This window comes from Rhinolophus ferrumequinum, chromosome 3 (assembly GCF_004115265.2).
Source record: "Rhinolophus ferrumequinum isolate MPI-CBG mRhiFer1 chromosome 3, mRhiFer1_v1.p, whole genome shotgun sequence".
NCBI classification, from domain to species: domain Eukaryota; kingdom Metazoa; phylum Chordata; class Mammalia; order Chiroptera; family Rhinolophidae; genus Rhinolophus; species Rhinolophus ferrumequinum.
Window position 1 is genome coordinate 60,362,379 of NC_046286.1, and position 21,572 is coordinate 60,383,950.

General features: G+C 36.3%; 1 protein-coding gene across 4 annotated transcripts in view; it reads right to left on the minus strand.

The window, feature by feature from the left end:
* Window positions 1–21,572, minus strand: part of PDSS2 (decaprenyl diphosphate synthase subunit 2) — a 207,568-nt gene that overhangs the window by 111,662 nt on the left and 74,334 nt on the right. For all 4 annotated transcript variants that reach the window (XM_033103100.1, XM_033103099.1, XM_033103098.1 and 1 more), the window contains exon 2: window positions 16,646–16,780. In XM_033103100.1, coding sequence (XP_032958991.1) covers window positions 16,646–16,780 — 135 coding nt within the window. The remainder of the gene's footprint in view (window positions 1–16,645; window positions 16,781–21,572) is intronic.

Consider the following 21,572-nt stretch of genomic DNA (forward strand, 5'->3'; position numbering starts at 1 on the left):
CTGTGTTTTATGGACAGGACATTCTTGAGAAAGTAGAGAACACACAAAATTAAAAATGTGGTTATCTGTGGAAGGCAGAAGGAAGAAGAGAGAATTAAAGAGAAAAAAAAAAGGTATAGTATTTACTGAGTACCTACTAGGTGCCAAAAGTACTGCATTAAGTATTTCATATGTTTTTTCAAATGACACTTATAATAGCTGTGCTAGGTAGGGGGTATTGACCCTAATTTTACACAGACCCTAATTTTACACACGAGTACATTGAAGTTCAAACAGGTCACGAAACGTGCCTAGACAAATGGACAGAACCATAGTTCAAAACCATGGGGGGATGAATATAGAGCCATGTTCTCCCAACAGCTACTTCTCTGCACCAGAACGGTGAAATTGGGCCTCCATTTTCTTAGCTTGACAATTATATCACACCTCACATTGCTAAAAAAAACCCTGAGAGCTGCCTAATTTTTCACATGATATTCTAAGCTTTCTCCAGGAAATATAAACATTCTTTCGTGTTCGGATTTCATGTGCTATGCCGAGGATTTCATTTCATAAAAATCATGAATTACAGTATATAAACCAAGAGCACATTTCCTTGTCCAGAAGTTCAGGGTATATTACAATTATGCAATGGGTAACAAAAATATTATTGTTTTAGAACTCTGCTTCTATGTTTTCAGACATAAATTGACTAGGCTTACAATTTGTTTTACAACATGAGGTAGGTCTAATTCTAATCTTTAATTTACAATTTTTTCAAGCCTAAAAATTGTGTAAGGTACTCTAAGGATCTTTAATATCCTTGTGATTCATATGTCATAGTAATTTGACTTCTTAGGTGTCCCGTTTTCCCTACTAAAAACATTAATTTCTTATATAACAAAATGAGAATAAAGTTGAGAAAAAAAGTTGAAAAACCATAGGGAATGTGAATAATATAAGACTGTCTGGCTATTAAGCATTAACTCATGAGATGAAACCAGAAATATAAACTATAGTCTTATGGATCTTGTACATACACTGCAGGAGCTTTTCGGATATTTTCACCCCTTTGCCAATGGAGATGCTCTTTTCCAGTGTGGAGGAAAATATCTCTCTCTCTCTCTCTCTCTCTCTCTCTCTCTCTCTCTCTCTCTCTCTCTCTCTCTCTCTCTCACACACACACACACACACACACACACACACACACAATGGTCTTGTCACATGTTGGCTCTATACTGATAAAAGAGCGCCAATCCTCACGGGAAGCTTCAAATACCCTAAGACAAGAAGCTGCAAAGGGGAGGGAGGAAGAGCAAGTCTCTATAGAAACATTTTGTATACACATATACTATTTTTTTAACCTAAAAAAATATGTATAATTTTTTCTTTAATTACAGTTTCCCATATAACCATTAGAGGGTCCCAGTGATGCAGACCATATTTATTAGAGGCAGCATGTCAACTAGGAGTTGACAATTACAGTCTCTATCAATACCTATTATGCCAGACGGTAATGAGCCATCCACAAAGGGCTAGCCATCCACAATAATCATGCCGCTTTCCAGAGAAATGTCGAAGAGGTTATGGTTTATTACACAGTGCTCATTAGATATACAGTGGCAGCATTAGCAATTTTTCCTTCATTTGCGTCTCATTTAAGGATCTGCCCCCACAAGCACAGTCAAATTAGTACACAAGGTTAAAACCATTATGCCCAGAAAAAAATTAAGCTGCATTTTATTTTACAGTAATGGTGGATCAAAGGTCCTTGGAATCTATTATTGGTGAAACCATTATCTAACAGAGAATATTAACAAAAGGGAAAAGAAAAGCAATGCCCTGCTAGCACAGCTTTGACAGGAACAAAGACAGACTGTTTGAAATAAACAAATACCACATTACTTAATTAAATACCCCTAAAAAAAAACTATCTTAAAAATAACACTAAGGTTGTGACATCAACTGACAAAAGTCACAAAATTAAAGTTAATGATGAAGCGCCAGCCTATACTTTGAAATGCCTCGTTTACATCAACTTATTTTTGCACAATATGGTTATAAATTTAACGCTACACATACTTATTTTCTTAAAAACATAACCTAGTTTCTCATCTCCTCATCTTTGTGGCAAACCCACATTTATTTAATAAACTGGAATTTTGGATGTAACTATAATAACTAGAAAGATCTGGTCAAGAAGGCAGATCTTAGAGTAAGTTACAAAAATTAAAATAGATAATGCTAAATAACGGATTTTTGTCAAATCATCAGATAAATGATTAACAGCTTCTGAATTACTGACAGGGTAAACAATTGTAGCCAAGAGATCTTTTGAAGAGATTTCTAAAGTCATGATTGGTTGTTAATAAAATGTTAAAATTCATTACTGTTAAAGGATAATATTTAAATATGCTTCCTTCGTATTTTATTATTAACAAACTGCAACTTTAGTGACTATTCAAGGATTCCTTGCTTTCATTTAATCAACATTTTGAGAGGCTGCCACATGTCAAACCCTGTGAGTCTCTGAGAATGCCTCAAAAAAAGGGAAGAAAACAAAACCAATAGCTCTGTTCTCAAAAAACTCATGGCCAGATCAGTGAAAGATTTAGACAGGAAACCAAGAGATTTCAATCATGGATAATAATTGCTCCCACAGAAGTAAACATAGGGTGTCAAGGGAGCCCAGAGGAAGGGGACCTAACCCAAATTTGATGGAATAAGAGAAAGATTCTCAAAGAAAGTTACCCTTAAAGTGGGACCTACAGGATAATTCTACCGAGTAGAGAACTGTGGAGGGGGGAACATACAGCAATAAATGAATATTAAGGCATTTTAAGGAACATCTTTTAAAAGCTGATCCAAATTAGAAAATATCCTGAAGTTGGAATGATGGATTTTATGGTCAATCAAATTTCAGACTGGATAAATTTATTATCCATTTAATTTTAACTGTAAGTCAGACTGAATAAATTACCATGGTCAAATTTTGAATTTCTTTGGCTATTCTAACTGATCTTTATTCCTGCAAATGAGATTAAATATCCTTGTCTCTTTCCCCTTAAACTGATGAAAGTGTGAGCTATAATATATTATGTCTAATATATGTGTCTACTATCAAAATACATGTAAGAGATAATAAACTTTTAAAGGACAGAAAGAAGATTTAATTCTTTTGGTATAGTACCTAGTATAAGTACCTACACAAAATCTTTTTTTTTTTTTAATGAAAATGCCATTTTGTCCTAGTATAGAACTATATAACTATATATAGCTATGGTCTGTGATATAGTGGGTTTCTAAGTGTTCTGTGGCATTATGATCGTAAAACTTCTGTGAATTCTCCATCTAATGTGAAGAACGAATCCTCAAAGATCTGGGAAATCCAGACAGGGAACCACTGAGCTAAACAGTAGCATCAATCAATAGTTGCTCAAACACTTTTGCTATAGAAATGGTGACCATTACTAATTTAGTGCCATTTTCAAAAAGTAAAAGGTTACCCACTCTGTTATTGTTATAAATGATGAACATCATTATTAGAAGCTTTTACTTTCACCCATAGAATAGGCGTTGGAGATGTAACCCAAAGCTATGATGGTTTCTAAGACAGTTTCCCTTTTTTCCCAAAATTGGGAGGCCACACAAAGTTTCAGTACTATTTTTGGAGAATCCATGGTCTTCAAACTAACTCATACATTGTGAGATAAAATAGCGGGTTTGTCACATATACAGAAAAAGGCTTTATTTGTGGGGAGCTCCACTAAAGTCTATAATTCAGACCATTTATTGCTACGCCTTCCATTTTCTCTTCCATTTTGTGACTTTCTCAGTTTATCACACTTTATCTCTTGTCACAGTCTTGTCTCACCTTTTCCCCACATTTACTGGTTGTGCTTTTTGTCTTTAATTAAACATCATCTAGGAACACCCAAACCACCTTCAATTCTCTAGAATAAGGCAGAGGTGAGAGCAAATGAGTAACTTATAGTCCTTAGAGGGTGGGAAGCGAAGACACACTAACAAACTGGCCGCCCTGCCGGGGCCTCTGGATCCCCTTCTGAAGTGGGCCGCCCGTGCTCTTCTCCGTAGCCACCTTCAGCAGTCTCCTTCTCGTTTTATTCCTTGAAATGCATAATAACCCTTCATTTACCCCTGGATAAAGGTACATCTGTTAATAAAAATGTCAGTTTTCTTTAGTCTAGTACTCATTAATAAAACATGGCAGTAATGGTTATCTCATGGTCATCAGACACTCAGACTGTCAGTAATATCCATAAAATAACAATCAAGCAATCACTATTTTACATTTAAAGTATGTTTGCTAAACCAACCCCTTTTTACAGGAGGATAGGAGAACAGCAAAAGAATCCAAGGTGGCACAGATGCTGGGAGGTTAGCATCACAAAGTCTGCCCTCCACCTCTCCTTGGCCACTTCGTTTCTCACAGAGACACGCTAAGAGAGTGGCCATCCACTTCAAAAACACATCTAAGAGGAGGCCAGAAGAGGTCAGTGGAGAGCAGAGCGAGGCAAACGGTCCTCCCACCCAGAGGGCTGGGCTCTACCACAGACCCGGTCTCTACCCAAAAGGAAGGAAGAATCCAAGGAAAGAGAAGAAATCATTATACTCATTTTTGTACTTTGGCATAGAGATGGCTTTAAGGCTGTTGTAATATTTCACTTAGAAAAGAAAAAAAGGTTTGAAGTAGAAAACAAAGAAATTCTCCAGTGTGGATATAAAATAAAAGTTTTTACAGCAAAAGTCCCTTGAAGAGGACGACAATAAAAAAAAATTAATGCCTTGATGTTGACATGCAATCCTATTTTCTCGAATGATCCATTATTTCTCAAAAAAACATGAGTTCCAAGTATATGGTAATTCCCATTTAAATATACTCAATATCTGGTTATTTGTGTTTATGGGGGAACAAAAACAGTTGTGATGAATAAGGAACTGATTAAGTACTACAAAATTCCCAGCTTCTAAATTAATTCTAAAACAAACAGGAGGATAGAAAAACTAAACATATTGTTTTGAATGTTTTAAATATTTAAATATAAAAATTTCCTCTTTTACCTTCAGGGAAGTACATATAAATGCAATAGAAAGCTCTCCCCTCATTTAGAGATGAAGATTTACAAGGAAAAAGACTATGGACTTCTAAATACCAGTTCTGCGTTTTTACTTCTCTCTCTTAGGAACTTCCTTCACTGAAGGCCCATTTATAAGGTACAGCACCTAAAAGCGAGTCCTACCTAGTCCTTCACAGAGGAGCTACTTTCCCACCAAAATGCAGGTCACAGTCTGGGGCATATTTATTGAGCATAAACTTGCAGTAGTGTATCAGACACAAAGAGGATGTAAACCACAAAATACTATGTGGTATCTGATTTTAGGGGATTTATGAATTTAAGAGGGGTACCAATAAAATTAGAAAATACTAAGGAAAGACCTAATATGGGTAGATATATGCAACAGATTAGTTACCTTGCCTATACCTCTAATTGTTCCTAAGGAAGATTAACTTCCACCCAAAGTGCTAAAACAAAATTTGCATAAGGTACCTTTAAAAATAATGAGTTATCTAATAAGCACTGCAGGGGAGTCAAAAAGAAAAACAGGTTTTGCAAAACTGAAACCATGAATTGAATTAAACTCTAACAATTTAGTACTATCCCATTTAAATTCCCTGACAATTCGGATTTTTCATCTTATTGTTTTCGTTAAACTAAAATTACTCTGGCCTATCTACAAAGAGAGATAAAAGAAAATTCCTAATTTTTAAAGTTCTGAATTGAATGATATAAAATTAAATACACAAATGCATTTTAAGTGCAAAGTATTCTTCCACTATTGCCAGAGAACAACTAACAAAGGGGAGTCAAGTGATTTCACAGCCGTATTTTCTCACTCTCAGTCACTGAGAACACAGTCGTTTGCATGACATAATGAGCTGTAAATTATAAGCAGTTTTACATAGCCTGCTGCAAAGAAAAGTCTGCCAGCTTTCTACTATATTGGATAGTGTTCAAGTGATTAACTATAGCTTTGGAAATAAGGGGTGGAAACTTGTTTTGCGTCTCAGTTTGTTGGTTCTCTTTTGCACAGCCTCTAAAACTCCATTACATCATTATTTGCAATGAATACGTTAAATAATTATAGTAGAGTAACAGAAGCTCCACATTACTGCAAGATGTAAATTACCCACGGACAGCAGCAAATCTTGTAGGTACGTAATTATCCAAGTATTTCCTTGAAACAGTGTCTCCAATGAGTATGAATGTAATGGTTTTCAATACCAAAATGTGTAGCACTGAGCATTTCAGGACTAATGACAAATGAAATACACTTTGTTCTTTGTCTATAGGGGAAGCCCATTTGACAGAACTTCTGCTTGGGGCATAAGTCTACTAAGAAATGGTTCCTGTATCAAAGAAAATATAGATATATCTGCATCCCCCAACAGATAAAGAATAAATCTGTTGAAAGGAAATGTGCAGTAAAGAGATATAGCCTGAAAATGTAAATTTTTTTTTTAACTGTACAGAGCACTACCGTGATCCATATTCAACCTCAAAACAAGGAAATTTTGTCTCAATAAATCCACAATAATTCATGGAGCACTTGAGTGCCCACCATAGTGCTAGGGCTTTGGAGGCCAAAGAAAAAGTCTATAACCTGTTTTCTATCTGCGTGCTGAGGATGTCAAGATGAGTAAGAAAGTATACCGCGTTTCCCCCAAAATAAGACCTAGCTGGACAATCAGCTCTAATGCGTCTTTTAGAGCAAAAATTAATACAAGACCCGGTCTTATATAATAGATTATATTCTTATATTATATTATAATCTCATATTTTTATATTATTCTTATATTCGTATATTATATAAGACCCAGTATTATATATTATATTATATTATACATATTATATTACATTACATTATATTACATTACATTATTATACCCGGTCTTACATCATAGTAAAATAAGAGTGAGTCTTATATTAATTTTTGCTCCAAAAGACGCATTAGAGCTGATTGTCTGGCTAGGTCTTAGTTTTGGGGAAACATGGTATTTAAGGCACCCTAATCCAGAGGCTACCTACAGTTATGGAGAGAGCATGGATTCTATGGTCAAACGGGGTTTGAAACCCAGCTCTGCCATTTACCCACACAATAAACTTGACCAAGTTCTTAAAATTCTCTATGCCTGTTTCCAAAAACAGTGATTTTTCTTGTTAAACAATGTTGTAAGGACTAAATGAGTTAACATACATAAAGCATATAGAACAGTAACAGACATATAGAAAACTTGATGTTTGTTAGCTACAGTAATAATTTTTCTATATCACAGTCAACTTTGCACATAGCAAGTGCTCAACAAATGTTAGTAGAATGAATCAATCAGTCAATGAGTGAATGAACAAATCTAGTAGAGTGATAAGATAGGCATACAAATTACTACGAGATAGATAAGAAGTATCTCAAACGTACAAAATGTAGTAAAAGGCTCAGTGGTGGGAGGTGCTGGGTTGTAAGATGACTAAAACACAAGCTCAAACCTCTAGAATGTACCGTGTAGTGGAAAAACATATATATAAATAAGTCATTATAAAACAATGTGTTAAATGTTCTAGAAATTCACAGAATGTTCCCTCTAGGTTCTGGCTGTAATTGAGCCATGGCTTTTCCTGGGATACCAAAATCCCCATATGGGAGGTGGGAACCAGTGCCCTCATTGTTTCCTCACCATCTTGAGAAAACCACTGTTCCTCTGAAGCCAGCTCTACTTTCTGCCATCACTCCTCCTCTCTGTCACTCTGTATTCACTGAGGTCTTTGTCATCTTGCTCAGTGCTGTTATTCTCCTGGTTGACGTCAATCACATGAACTGTCCACCCTGTAGTTTCTCAATGTACTCAATTCAACCGCTATGGTATTCTGTCAAGCCCACTCTCAGGAACAACTGGAACTTACCATTCAGAACTGTTCTTCCTCTGAAATGTTCAGTTCAAATATCCTACTTTCTACCTGCAACCTCCTCACCTCTCGGCTCTCTCACGGCATTACTACATCGACACCTTTAAGAGGAATCATCGTGCCCTCCAGTCCTCGATAACTATGTTCTCCCTGATTTTGGACTCCCTCAGCCTCACTTCCTGCCTGATCGAGCCTAAACAATTTCATTAGGGCAACTATTCCTTTTCTTGGTGAGCAAAGAAAAACCATGATCATGCTTTTACTTTCTTCACTTCTTACTCTAGAGCTGCCAGGAAGTGCCTGTTGCTGTGCTAAGGAATTTGTATTTAATCCTACAGGGAATGGAACACCACCCAAGAATTAAGGATATTTTACTCCATTCAAAAACTTTAAAATTTGAGCAGAAGAGGGAATGTGAGAATCTTAATAGAAAGCAGTGACTCAAGATGCCAGTGATAACAGAGGCTGGATGCCAGGGTTAGAAATAACTCACCTGAGAATCTGCTCTCTTTGCCTCTGTTACCACCACCACCCAGCTGCCTGGTCCAAGAGTCAGAAGCAAAGTCCCAGAGCCTCGTGAGGAAGGAGTTCCTCTGGCACTAAGCCACCTATTGACGCCAATTGTCTCCTAGCATCTGTATGAGGGGTATTAGGACTATTTGTCTCTAGTTATACAAAGGGCTGCCTGTGGACATGGGTGGATTATTGACCCAGTGGTGAATATGGTTATAGTTCTAGAAGTTCCAAAAACAGAATTCTAGAATTGGAATTGCATCAATCGTGTCAGAAGGCTACTAGATGCATACATCGTTTCCTCACTTTGTCACTTGGGGTCGAAGACTATTTCTTATTAATATTTGCATTTCCCTCAGTTCTTAGCCCTTATGCCCTGCAGAGAGGAGGTGGTTAGGGTGTGCTACATTGGACCATATGCTACTCAAACCTAGCAGGATATGTGCCCTCTTACTTAGGTTCCCTGACTCGACACCCATTATTATCCCCATCTTATAGATGAGTATTCACACAGAGTGATTAAGCAGCTTGCTCAAGGTCAACTAACGAGTCAGTTACAAATCGGACACAAGAACCCAGACCTCTGGCCCTTAACCTCTGTCTCTATTATACCACTTGTTTATCATTGGGGTGCCTTGAATTGGGGTGCAAAGGATTATCAAAGGATCATCATGAAGCTATTAAGCAAGCTTTGCCATTAAGCATCTTAAGTGACTGGAAGTCTTCTACTGCATAGAATTAACATTTTACTATGATGAACGTCAAGAGTGAACTACTGTGTAAAATGCAGAATTAGACACTGGACATTGCCTTTAATGGTGGCTCCTTGCTAGTCCACATGCAGCCCTTCTTAAAGGAAAAGATTTAAACTTCTTCGCCATTAACAAAACAATTTATACAGCTCGTTTTTTGCTATGATGTAGTCAGGCAGGCTAATCCATGGCACGATATTTATATACGATTAACTAAGTCTCAGCTGAGTAGATGAGTAGCCACGCCCACCTACTTTTTGTGGTTAATTATACTTGCTTTATAAGAGGCTGTTCTTATCTTGTGTTTTTCCAACAGCTCCGATGAAGTAATGACTTCTGATGTACAGTACATTGAATATAAAGAGTCTTTCCCTTTCTTGTTCAACATATAATTGCTGCATTTGTGCATGCTGTGTAAGTTGAAAGTAACAATAAAAAGTTAATGAAGAAATAAGTACTGGTTGTAATGAATTAGTAATATTGTTAGATTTGTATCTGGAGTTTATTTTTATTGTTGTTAGTGGAATACAATCAATGGGAATACATAATCAAACTGCACATGCTGTCATATCTTAAAGATATCTCAGGTCCTTTTCAGAGATATCTCATCTTCAAAAGCCTACTCTAAATTCAACTATTCAGCATAATCATTTTAAATTACCGTCAATACGTACTCCTCATTTTGCAGGTTCTTGTACAAAAAGATACATTTCTTAAATAAGTTTTCATTGCTTTGTAAGTATACACTATAACTGTCTTTTAATTTTCAAGTTAATTTTAATTATACAAAACAAAATGAATAGATTCTCTTTATTAAAAAATTGAAATGTTACAAATAAAGTCCCTTTTGACAATTGCCCTATACCTGTTCCCAAACCTTCTCCCTTCCCCACTTCTTCTAACCACTGCTATTATCAGGTAGGTGAGGTTTCTTCTACTCTTTTCTAATTAATTTACATATATCATCATAAAAAAATAAGTTTCTTTTAATGCTATATATTTCTTTCTTTTTTTTTTTTTAAGTTTTTCCAGGACCCATCAGCTCCAAGTGAAGTAGCTGTTTCACTCTAATTGTGGAGGGCACAGCTCACAGTGGCCCATGCAGGGATTGAACCGGCAACCTTGGTGTTATGAGCACTGCGCTCTAACCAACTGAGCTAACCGGCTGCCTCTAATGCTATGTATTTCAATATTAATTATTTCACGTAAATATAATTGAGGCCTAAGTAAATAATATGATCAACATGTTCCTATTTAAGACTCATTTCTTGAGTTGGTGATTCCCCAAGGGATATGCAGTTTTTAAATTTTGCTTGGCATTTTTAAGTGCTAGACAAATTCCAATGTGTGGTGTGAAGTTGAGGATCGATAGTCGCAGTCTATTGTTACTATAATGAGAAATCATCAGAAGCTAATTAGTACATTAAAATGGTAAATTATGAACTACAATATCTGTAGCTGAAAACAAGACCAATTCCCTAAAGATTTATTTAAAAAAAAAAACACCCAAACTTGCTTCTTTCACAGCTTTTTATATTCTCTACTTCTCTTCTTAAATTACGATTTCATATAGGCCTCCAAATATTCTACCACCATTTTTCTATGACAGCACACCAAGCCTAACCAATTTTTACTTAGAGGAGAAAGTAATGCCAAGATCATTAATTTTATTAAGATGTTTTCTAGATTTAACTTATAATTATGTTTATAATGCTTTTTTATGATAGTTCTTGAAGCCCAACAATTACCTTAACATGTACGTCACTAATTTAACCTTAACCAGTTGAATAACCTGAGTTGAAAAAGAATTAGCAGTTACCAAGAAATTGTATCCATTTTAACATGAATTGTAAACCTAAGAAAGCTAATCTAAAGCTATCATTTTGATTCACTCTTGCTTTCTTTATTTCAAAAGAAAACACCTATAATTTACGCATATTTGTAGAATATTTGATTTTTTCATAGAGGGCAAAAGATAAAAGTTCAGGTCACCTCGGGATTCTAAAGCCCTCATTCCAATAACAGGACTAACTCCCTCCATTCAGCAAGCTTTTACCAGTTTTTAAGAAATGTAAATTAGTAAAACATGTATACAGTTAAAAATAATTCAGACCATTGAAGAGGACATAAAATGAACAGTTAAAGTCTCTTGTCCCATTTCCCCTACGAGAGGTGACCACTATAAACAGCTCTTGGTATCTCTTTTGAAGCATTTTCATGCATATAAAAATCTACTGCCCACTCACTTAAGCCCTATGAGCGCAAACTATAATGTTTTTGTATACTTGCTTTTTTTCACATGATTCTTTGAGATCTTTCCAGATCAGCATATACAGATCTCCTTAATTCTTTTAAACAAACATTTGATATTTCCTTGCATCAATAACATGTGCCTGATTGGTGGACACTTTGGTTATTTCCTTTTTTATTGATTGTTGTTGTTCTTGCAAACTATGCTACAAAGAGCATTCTTATACACACATCTTTTAGCACTTATGTTAATATATCAGCATGCAACTTTGCTAAGTCGAAAGGTAGCTGGAGTAAAATAAAACTTATAGCTATTACCAAATTGCTCTTAAGCAACTGTATCAATTAACGTCCCTACTAGCAAAGAACTCAAATGTCTACTTCCTCACACTCACAAACACTGAGAATCAAACTTTTTCATCTTTGCCAATTTAATGGGGAAAACTGATTTGATTTTAATTTGCCCCTTATGATGCAGTCCAGCCTTTTTTCCCTTTTGCTTACTAACCATCTATGGTTCTTCTTCACTCAACAGCTTGTTCATATCTTTAGTCTGTGTTTGTGTTGTATTATCTTCTTCTTGATTTATAAGATCCTCAACTGATTTGTTTATTGAAACTTGGCCCTTTGTCATGTATGTTGCAAATATTTTTGTAATTCTGGCAATTATCTTTTGACTTTATGGAAATTTTATTCCATTGAAGAACTATCTTTTTATGCAGTCAAATGCGTTAATCATTTTGTTTATAGGTTCAGTGTTTTGGAAGCTTTTAGGAAGGTCTTTCTTGCTTCAAGATTAAATAATGATAATAATAATAATAATTTAGCCATGATTAAGTAGCCACTGGCTGCCATCTATGTGCTAGGAACATGCTCAATGTGGGGTAATACTGAGAAAACAGATCATCTGAACTATGTTTAATAGCACGTAGAGTACACTGTCTTCTCTTATCAGCATTACAAATAAATGTGAAAAATGATCAGTCCATAGTTTTATTCTTATTCATCAGCTCACCTGCCAGCCACTGTCCCTGCACTGGTCCCCCAGCAGCAGCTCATTCTCCTCCCTCTGAAAATGGAGTCAAGGGCAACACAAACTCAGAAGAGTCTAAAACCTATCGGTAAAATTTCAAGCCATATAAATACCAGAATGGAAGCTGCAGATAATAGAGGTAAGTAAATAAAATGTAGTAAAAGAAGGAATAGGTCAAAATATGAACAAAAAAAAGAAATTTGGGATTTAAAACAATTTACTATATTCTGCAATATTTTTGTTTTGTTTTGTGATATTCCACTAGTACTCTTCTTTTCCTTCTTTAAATGTCACATTACTCAGTACACTTTACATACTAAGTTAAAAAATTAAGACTGTTCTATGAAGAGTGCTTTAGAGTCTGATTACAGCTCACATCTTGAATTAGAGGTTGCAAAAGACATAAAAAGTACAGTTAGTCAGTGTAAGACATAGTCCCTGTTAAACTACTCTAAAAGATTCATACTGTAAAATTTGTGATTCAAACATTTATTTTGGTCTAGAACACTTATGTTAACAGAAGATTCAGTCATTCAAAGATTTAAATGAATACTATGTCCAAGGTACTGGCGAGATACAAAGATGTATAAAGATGAGAAATGTAGTCTAGCTGGATGCTCAGGAAGAAGAGAAAACGTGTTTGGCAAATTTGTTTGAATCTCTTCTACCAGAGAATTAACATGAGGTGTTGGGACATTTCAGGTAATGAAGGTAGAATGAAAATATGTGATCTGTTTGTAACTGCTAGTTAGATGAGAAATAACTGAGTCAACTCTTGCTAAAACAACTGAGAAAGATGAGTCATTAGTCAAAAAATTCACTTAAATTTCTTTAAACTTAAGAATGTTACATTATTCATTAAAGAAGACTATACTTTGAAACATTGTTACATACTTGTATATTGTAATGATCTGTTACACAAAATACAAGTATCCTGTTATTAATACAACAGGCAATTAAAAGCTTATTTTCTCAGGAGTGGCTAGGGATACTTTTGTTAAACGTAGTACATTTTTTTGACCAATTGCCTTTGTAACCAATTTTTTAAAGTCAGGATTGGTGGAATAATCCTAAATCCCATAGTAGATGTTTACAGTGCATTTTTATAAATGTGGCTCCCTTACCTGTTTTTCAAAAAGTAGTTATTACATTTTAGCCTAAATTCTGCCTCTCTTGGTCCTACGATAAGTTCACTAGATACATCCACAGTTATATCCATCAGTTATATCCTTAGGCTAAACAAAAGAGGTCACATAACTCACTTTTGGTCCCTTAGGTAATTTACTCAGGTCCCATTATCTGACATCAAAGTCAAGTTTATGAGAGAAAAACACCAACAATGTAAATCCCACTAGTCTGGAGCTGCATTTAAAAAGCTCCCAAGTCAGTACTTTCTTCAAATGTTAAATAATTCACTGTGGCATTACAGATACAACCCTCCAGCAAAAGTTACACTTGAACAATTAAGGAAGCAGGAGCCAAACAAATGACTTCAGGGACAGAGAAACAAATGAATGGTTTCTCATAGTAGTGTGCCAAATTATGTTTTCACATTAACAAGAGTGTAAAACACCCAAGCATCACCAGTGACGTACTGGACAAGTTTGATTACAGAAAATAGCCTGGAACCAGGATTAGTCCCTAAATGTAATTACGGATTTTATACACTTGGCTATTTATACTATTTCGAAAATTTTTATATTCATAATGTACCACCTACCCTTTTGCAAAGTTCTTACACAATTGTTCATGTTACAACAACCATCTACCAAATGCAGTATGTTCTCGTGAAGGATATGAAGGCAATGCAGCTGTTTCTTAGAGGCTAGAGGAGAAATGTGAAACACGAGGTCACACCACAGTGCACTGCGTGCATATAGGTAAGAGCCCCTGCTTAGAAGCAAGGGTCCACACTTTATAGCAAAACCAGGATTTAAATCCCAACTCTATCATTTTCTACCTAGAGGATTTTAGACAAGTCTTAATCTTAGTATTAGTTTATTTTTCTGTAAAATGGGGATGATTCACTTATGCAACATTTACTGAACACCTATTATGTGTCAAATAGTACTTTCCATGGGTTATTGTAGGATTAGAGATGAAAAACATAGCTGGTATTCGTTAGAGCAAGCGTGTCCAAACTTTTTTCAACGTTTTTCACCCAGGGCCATATGCGGTAAAATACACAAACAGCCGGGCCACTCACTCGAGGTGAAGTACGTATTGCCTCACCTGGTTTATTTAAGTAAACTAAATATATTTTTGGAATTTGCTGCGGGCCAATTAACAATGGATTGTGGGCTGCAGTTGGCCCGCGGGTCGCAGTTTGTTTGGACACCCTGCCTTAGAGGTATGTATGTGCATGATTACTGAACTGCAAGAGCAGATGACCCAATAAAACAGGGTCAAAATCAGTAGACTGAAAACCAAGGGAGTTCCTAACAGGAAACAGAGATACATGGGATACAGTGTGATGTGAGGTCTCTTTGCTTTCCAGGGAGTAACAGGCTATTGGTATTCATTATGGATCCTTGTGTGTTTTCTCTAATTATTGCAACTAAACTCAGTCAAGAGCTTTCTACAAAATTTATGAGGGAAAGTTTTGAGCTCTAATTCAAACAGGTTGGGGGAAAGGTGAAGATGTATTAAAGGTTGGCCAAGTTGCTTTCAATTCAGAAGTTTTGCAAAGACATACTTAAAAGAAGAAGAACTTTTTTTGGTATATGAGTTTAATGGCTAGTCTAATCTACAACTGAAATAAATTCTTTGAATCAGACTAGAAAATCAGAATGGAATCAAGAAAAAAAAACAAAAACGCATGAGATTTGGAAGGAAGAGAACTATAATTAGAGCCTCAATTTTTCTCAATTGCCAGTCAGGTCACTTTGAAAAAGTCTCAAGATTTTTGAATCTCTGTTTTCTCAAGAGTAGAATAAATATCTTAACTCTTACCTACAGAATTATTGTAAGGCTCAAATGGGATAACTGGCATAAAAATGATCAGTAACCTACAAAGCACTAAACAAATAATTTCAGAGTGAGTAGGAACCGAAAACGATCCCAAGATACCTCTTCTAGTGAAGATACTTGTGTGGATAAATGGTAAAAGGTCTGCAAAAATTATCCTGGCTGGAGGAGGGGTCACTTGTAGCCACAACAGTAATACTTTTGCTTGCTTATTAATGAGGGAGGACCACTGGACTTCATAGCTGGTACACAACAGCCATCTCTAAATATTACAGAAGAAAAAAACATTTATAGATAAGACCACTAAAAATAAAAAGAAATCCAAGATGTGGATTTATTTTTGAAGTATTTCAGTAAGATATATTAGTCTTAAGTCGAAGTTTTTAGAAATGCTTCTTGTGAGGAAAGTTTCCTTGTCACCCATGGTTTTAGGGTAGTTTTAATTTCACAGCCCAACACCTGCAGACTGTTACTTCCATAGAGGCTTTTAACACAGTGCCAAGCACACTACTAAGATTAAATTAAGGTATTGCTGATACTGTTACTAAAAATATGCAGTGATTTTTTTTAAAAAAACTAAAATGAAAATTTGAAGTTTGTTTTATGTGCTACAAAAATGACTAACATATAATCGTAAATTTATTTTTTTAGTCTAAATATGTGAGGAGTAAAAATTTCTTATTTCAGTAACTTCAGTAAAAACCTCTTCATCATAAAAATAAGCAAAATAAAATATGTGATATAGCATTGCAGTAGACTATTTCTGCTAAAATGGTAGTTGCATCATTACTTTACAACTAGCTATAATTTTGAGTAGGTTTAAAAATAAAAAACCCTGGACTAAGTGACACAGAGGTCTCTACAGAGCTACAATGATACCATGACGAAGGAGGAAGGGTAGTGATGAATAGAAAAACCTAAATGCCCAGGGGAGAAAGGCAAGTACTGGACAGAAATGCATGGGTAAATTTACCAGAGTTATGCCTGGAGCAGCCAAGACTATCAGATTTGTTAAGAACAATAAAATTCCGTATTTTTAAACCTTACAAAATATTTTAATCTATCTTTTGAACAGAAAATGACGAAGAACTAAACAGTGATTTCTATTCCCATTGTTCAGTAAAAGAAAACACAATTTAGAGAGCAATGTCAAAAGGGTAATTTCTTACCACGAATAGATCCCGCTGACCATGTCATAGTTCTGACAGGAAGCATTCACGCTGCTGGGCCCAGCTGCTTTAGAAATAAGTAGCACCACCAAGCCCCTCAGCTGGAGGTTGTTCCGGCTGTCCTGTACAAGCCCCCTGCCAACAAGAAAGAAGAAGATCAATATACCCTCAGAAGATCAGTCAGATCAAGTTAGCAAATTGTTGCAAATACCCTCATACTTCCAAAATCAGACAATGGAACTTGTTAGAAAGAAAGGATTGGGGGAAGAAAGAGGTAATAGGAGTGAGCAATGAGTTCAGCAAACAACTAGAGAAACCCAGGGCTGGTTTTAAAAGCGACAATCTCAAATTGTTAGGTTTGATGATCTGGCTTCCTCCCCATTCTGGGTTTTCCCACTGTCTATTCCTGACCTCGAAATATTAACTATTGGCTCGGATAACAAGAGGAACCTATAGTTTTAAACTGCCTGTGGTAATTGACAGCAACCGAAATACAAACTGTATGGCTTGGATGAAGAGGTATTATTTGGTGATGGTGGTAAGGGGGTGTGATAAAAAGTGATTTCTGTCTTCACAGGTAGAGAAGAAGCTCAGAGAATGAAAGGATTAAACTTAACGCAAATGACTTAAAAATTCATTTGAAAAGTAAAATGGAAATGAATGCCATGAGCAAATATCTTGCCATTTCCTATTATTTACACAAAGCATTATCATTCTGGACAACAATAAGGCTTTACTTAGAATGTCACTATTTTTGCTACTAAAGATTGAACTGTTATAATTTCTACTATAACTAAGGCCCGGAATACTTTCCAGGAATACACTGGTGTTTTGTTTTTTTCCTTAAGTACTACAAATGTCTGTCGTACAAAAACTAAATGGCATCATTTAAAAAAAGAAAGAAAACAACGGACAATATATTACAATAAATATTTAGAACACTGTTCACAAGCACTAATCAAATAGGTATTATAGTATACATAAATAATATACAAATATAATTCTTGAATGTGGTGAAAAACATTAAAAATTTGTATTACAATACTTCATTGAATTAATAAGTCTTCCTTGGTGAATTTTGAACAAAGTATCAGTTGAAATTAATTAAGTTAATTACGCCAAAATTAATGAGTTGGTCCATTTCTTAAGAAAAATCTTTACTCCTCATGCCTCCAAACAGAAATCTTACCCTTTCATTAGTTTCAAAGCAGAGATCTTCAGCTCTCCGCAAAGTAAAAGTTAAATCTCAATCTAGTAAGTGATCTGCAGCAAGTTAGAGGGCTTAATGAGTTTTAAAAAGAAGCTCTAATTCCCTGGGAAAGGAAGTTAAATTATGATAATTCAGCTATACCATAGCAGGAACAAATAATCATCGGAAATGTCCAAAGTTCTTTATTATCATGTAACAATCTACTTAAATCCTATAGACCTGAACCACAGGGAGGCTGGGAAGCATCCAATTTTAGAAGAAGAAAATGTAAAATGGGAGCTCTTTCTAATGTTTTTTGCTTTAAACTACAAATTTTAACTTATGCTACTAGATCCTTATTTATGTATTACCTAAGGTGAATCTTAATTCTTCTATTCTTGTATAATAACATTAAAGAGGTCTGAATAGGCTCTTAATTCTAGAAAGGGAAAAGAGGAAGGGGTGTGTGTGTGTGTGTGTGTGTGTGTGTGTGTGTGTGTTTTGGGGGGTGAGCCTGGATAGGGATGAAGGATACGACGACACCGTAAGACATCTAAGAGGCTAACCTTGGGCAGTTCTGACCAAGTCAGGCTGTTGAAATAGCCCTGTCAACACCTTCCTCTAACTTCTCAGATATGAGACCTCTCACAGGTGACACACACAAACTAACAACCACAGGAGCAGCAGCAGCAGCAGCAGCAGCAAACACTTATGTAGTACTGTATATATGCCAGGAACTGTTCTAAGCATTTTACTATATATTAACTAAATTAATTCAAAACAACTCTAAGAGGGAGGTACCACAATTACCCTGATTTTACAGAGGGAGAGAATGAGGCACACAGAGATCAAGCAACTTGCCCAAGGTACCAGAGCTGGTAGGCGTTGGAGCCTTGATAGAGCCAGGATTTGAACCCAGGCCAACTCACTCTAGAGTCTACATACACTGTTAACTGTTATGCTGTAGTGACTCTCCATCGGCTTCATCTCATGCACAAAACTTTTGCTAAGTCAAACTAGAACAGTGCTGCTTTAGAACCAGGTTTGAAAAATCCTGCCATTCACTAGTTGTATGAATCAGACGGTCACCTTTTCTATAAAATGAGATTAATAATGTCTATTTATCATAGTCACTGTATGAAAGAGGTAGCGTGAAGTATATAACACTGTGGAAGTGAGCAGAAAATAATTAACTTCTCTTCCCTTATTACTTTTTTGCCATCTAATTTTTTCTCAACTCCTATTTTGCCTTTCATCTACTCTGTTTCCCCTTCTCTCAGTCTTCCACAGTGTACCAGCATATATGATCTCCTATAACCATTTCCTTTTCTACCTCCCCAAATAACAAATGTTAAGGAATTCTTTGCACTACTCCCTGACTCCAAACACCATATATCATTAAAACGCTTGCCACTTTCAGAATGCATTACTGCAAAGATCAGGAAAAGAAACTGTAGTGGACTGGTTAACAGAAATCACTAGAGCAGTCAGAAAAGCACACCTTCTACCCATTAATTTTCATGTAAGACAGTAGTTAACAACATGGCGAATAAATTAACAGCTTGAGTAAATTATATAATTGTTTCCAAAACACCACTCCTCTAAATTCACTTCATTAACACCCTTAAAAAATAGTACTTAGATAAACCGATAATGTCCACGGCTCAAAAATTAGCTCACAACCAAGAGAGAACAATAAATGTTGCTCCCGAGCATAAAAAGAAACCCAAGGGTTCTAAATGTACAGCGATAATGTTTCCTGTACTCCCCTGGAACACTGACTGACTCTCAGGGCAGTGCCTCTCTATGGAGGGACATCAAGAAGCTGGAGCATGTCCAGGAGATGGTGAGATCATATCCTGCCACGTGCTTGTCTGGAACCAACCAACAAACAATGGATGCTAGCTTGGAGAATGGTAAAGTGAGCGTTCTCCCATTTATTCAGTCAGAAAAATAGTGAATGCTGACTACATGTCAGGCAGGGTGCTCAACAGAGGACGGCATGATGGTGAGCCCTGGTGAGCGGGGTCTCCTTTATGAGGACAACACAGCCTGGATTAACGACCATAATAAAATTGTGGCATGAGCTACTTTAGGGGATGAACAAAGGCTGTGGGAGCGCAGAGAAGGGGCAACTAGAATAACTGGGGGTGAGGAGAAGTGAAAGAGACTTCCCTGAGACCTAAAGGATGAGGAAGAGGTAACCAGGGGACCTGAAGTGGGGAGGGGAAGAGGACGGGGAAGCGTTCTAAAGAAGAAACAATATATGTGTGAAGGTTTGGAAGAATGAGGGGAGGACACAGCTATTTCCAGAAGCAATACAGCAGGAGCACAGTGTGTGAAGGGAAGAGTTGGGCGAGCTAAAGCTAAAGGGTACATGATGGTTGTCTATTAATTTGAAAGGGTTTCACATGGAAGTTGATACACCTAGTATTACTTTAGAGCCAGACACTAATGGATAGAAAACATAGCAGGCCAATTTTGGAGCCACATGAAAAAAACAGGGCAGCCTCTGTTGATGCTGAGTCCCTCGTTCACAGGTGTTCAAGAAGCTTCCAAGCCTCTGACAGCGCATTAGAGAGGAGCCTGGACTCTCTGACATCTGAGGGATTTTTTTATTACTCTATGATTCTTTATGACTCACTTGACTACATGTAGTTATCTAATACTCTACAATGTGTGTAACAGGTATAAAAATTGGAACGCTCCTTTATTGTCATTAAAATGTCATGAGTAAAAGCAATATTTAGTATCTTGTCATCTTTATCACAAAAGTTCTACAGAATAGTGTTTTTTTAACGAATACAAACAAAAATTCATCATTCATTCACTCAACTAATACAGACGGAACACCTTCCATGCGTCAGGTACTGTGCTAGGCACAAATGCAGTGGTGAGCAAAACCAGGCACAGAGTTTGAGGTGTTCACAACCAAGTGGAAGAGACTGGTAAAAATGAAAGAATCACAATCAGAGGTTTCCTTGGGAAGTGATGACTGAGTTGATATGCAAAGGAAGAACAGATACAGAAGAGGGATGTGGGGAGAGAACAGGTAAGGGGCGTGTATCCCCAGCGTAAGAACGAGCATATACAAGGCTAAGAGCCCTGTACGAAAGGAGACCAGAAGCAGACAGGGAACAGACCACAGAGGTCAAACAGGCTTTGATAAGAGGTTAACTCTTTATCCAAAGAGCAATGTGAAGCCACTGTACTATTTCAATAAGCAGCTGGTGACATAATCAGATATTTTGAAAAACAAACCAAAGAACCAAAAAATCCTGTATTGTCAGTGGAAAAACGACTTGGATGGAGCGGGAGGAGGAAAACAAAGTGGGTATGAGGAGACCAGTTAGGACACTTTTGCGGGAGTCCATGAGAAATATGGGGTAGCGTGGTGGACAAAGCAGAGATGGACCAAATCTAAAATGGTATTTCAATTCAATTTGAATAGATGCTGGATACTATGTAGTCCTGGAAAATTAGCTCAAAACGGATATATCACTAGTTTTAAATAATATCGTCCTGAAAAGTCTGTAAGTTGAATTTTGGGGGGAAAACACTTGGCTCCTCCAAAATTCTCCTTTAGATCTAAAATAGATGAACAGTAAACACTCAACTTTGTGCAACCCAGTTTTTTATACCCATCTCACATTACGGTTTCTATGGCAAACTGTAGTCCTCACTGTGTCATCATATCCTTCCACAACTACCATGTTTCCCAGAAAAAAAGACCTAGCC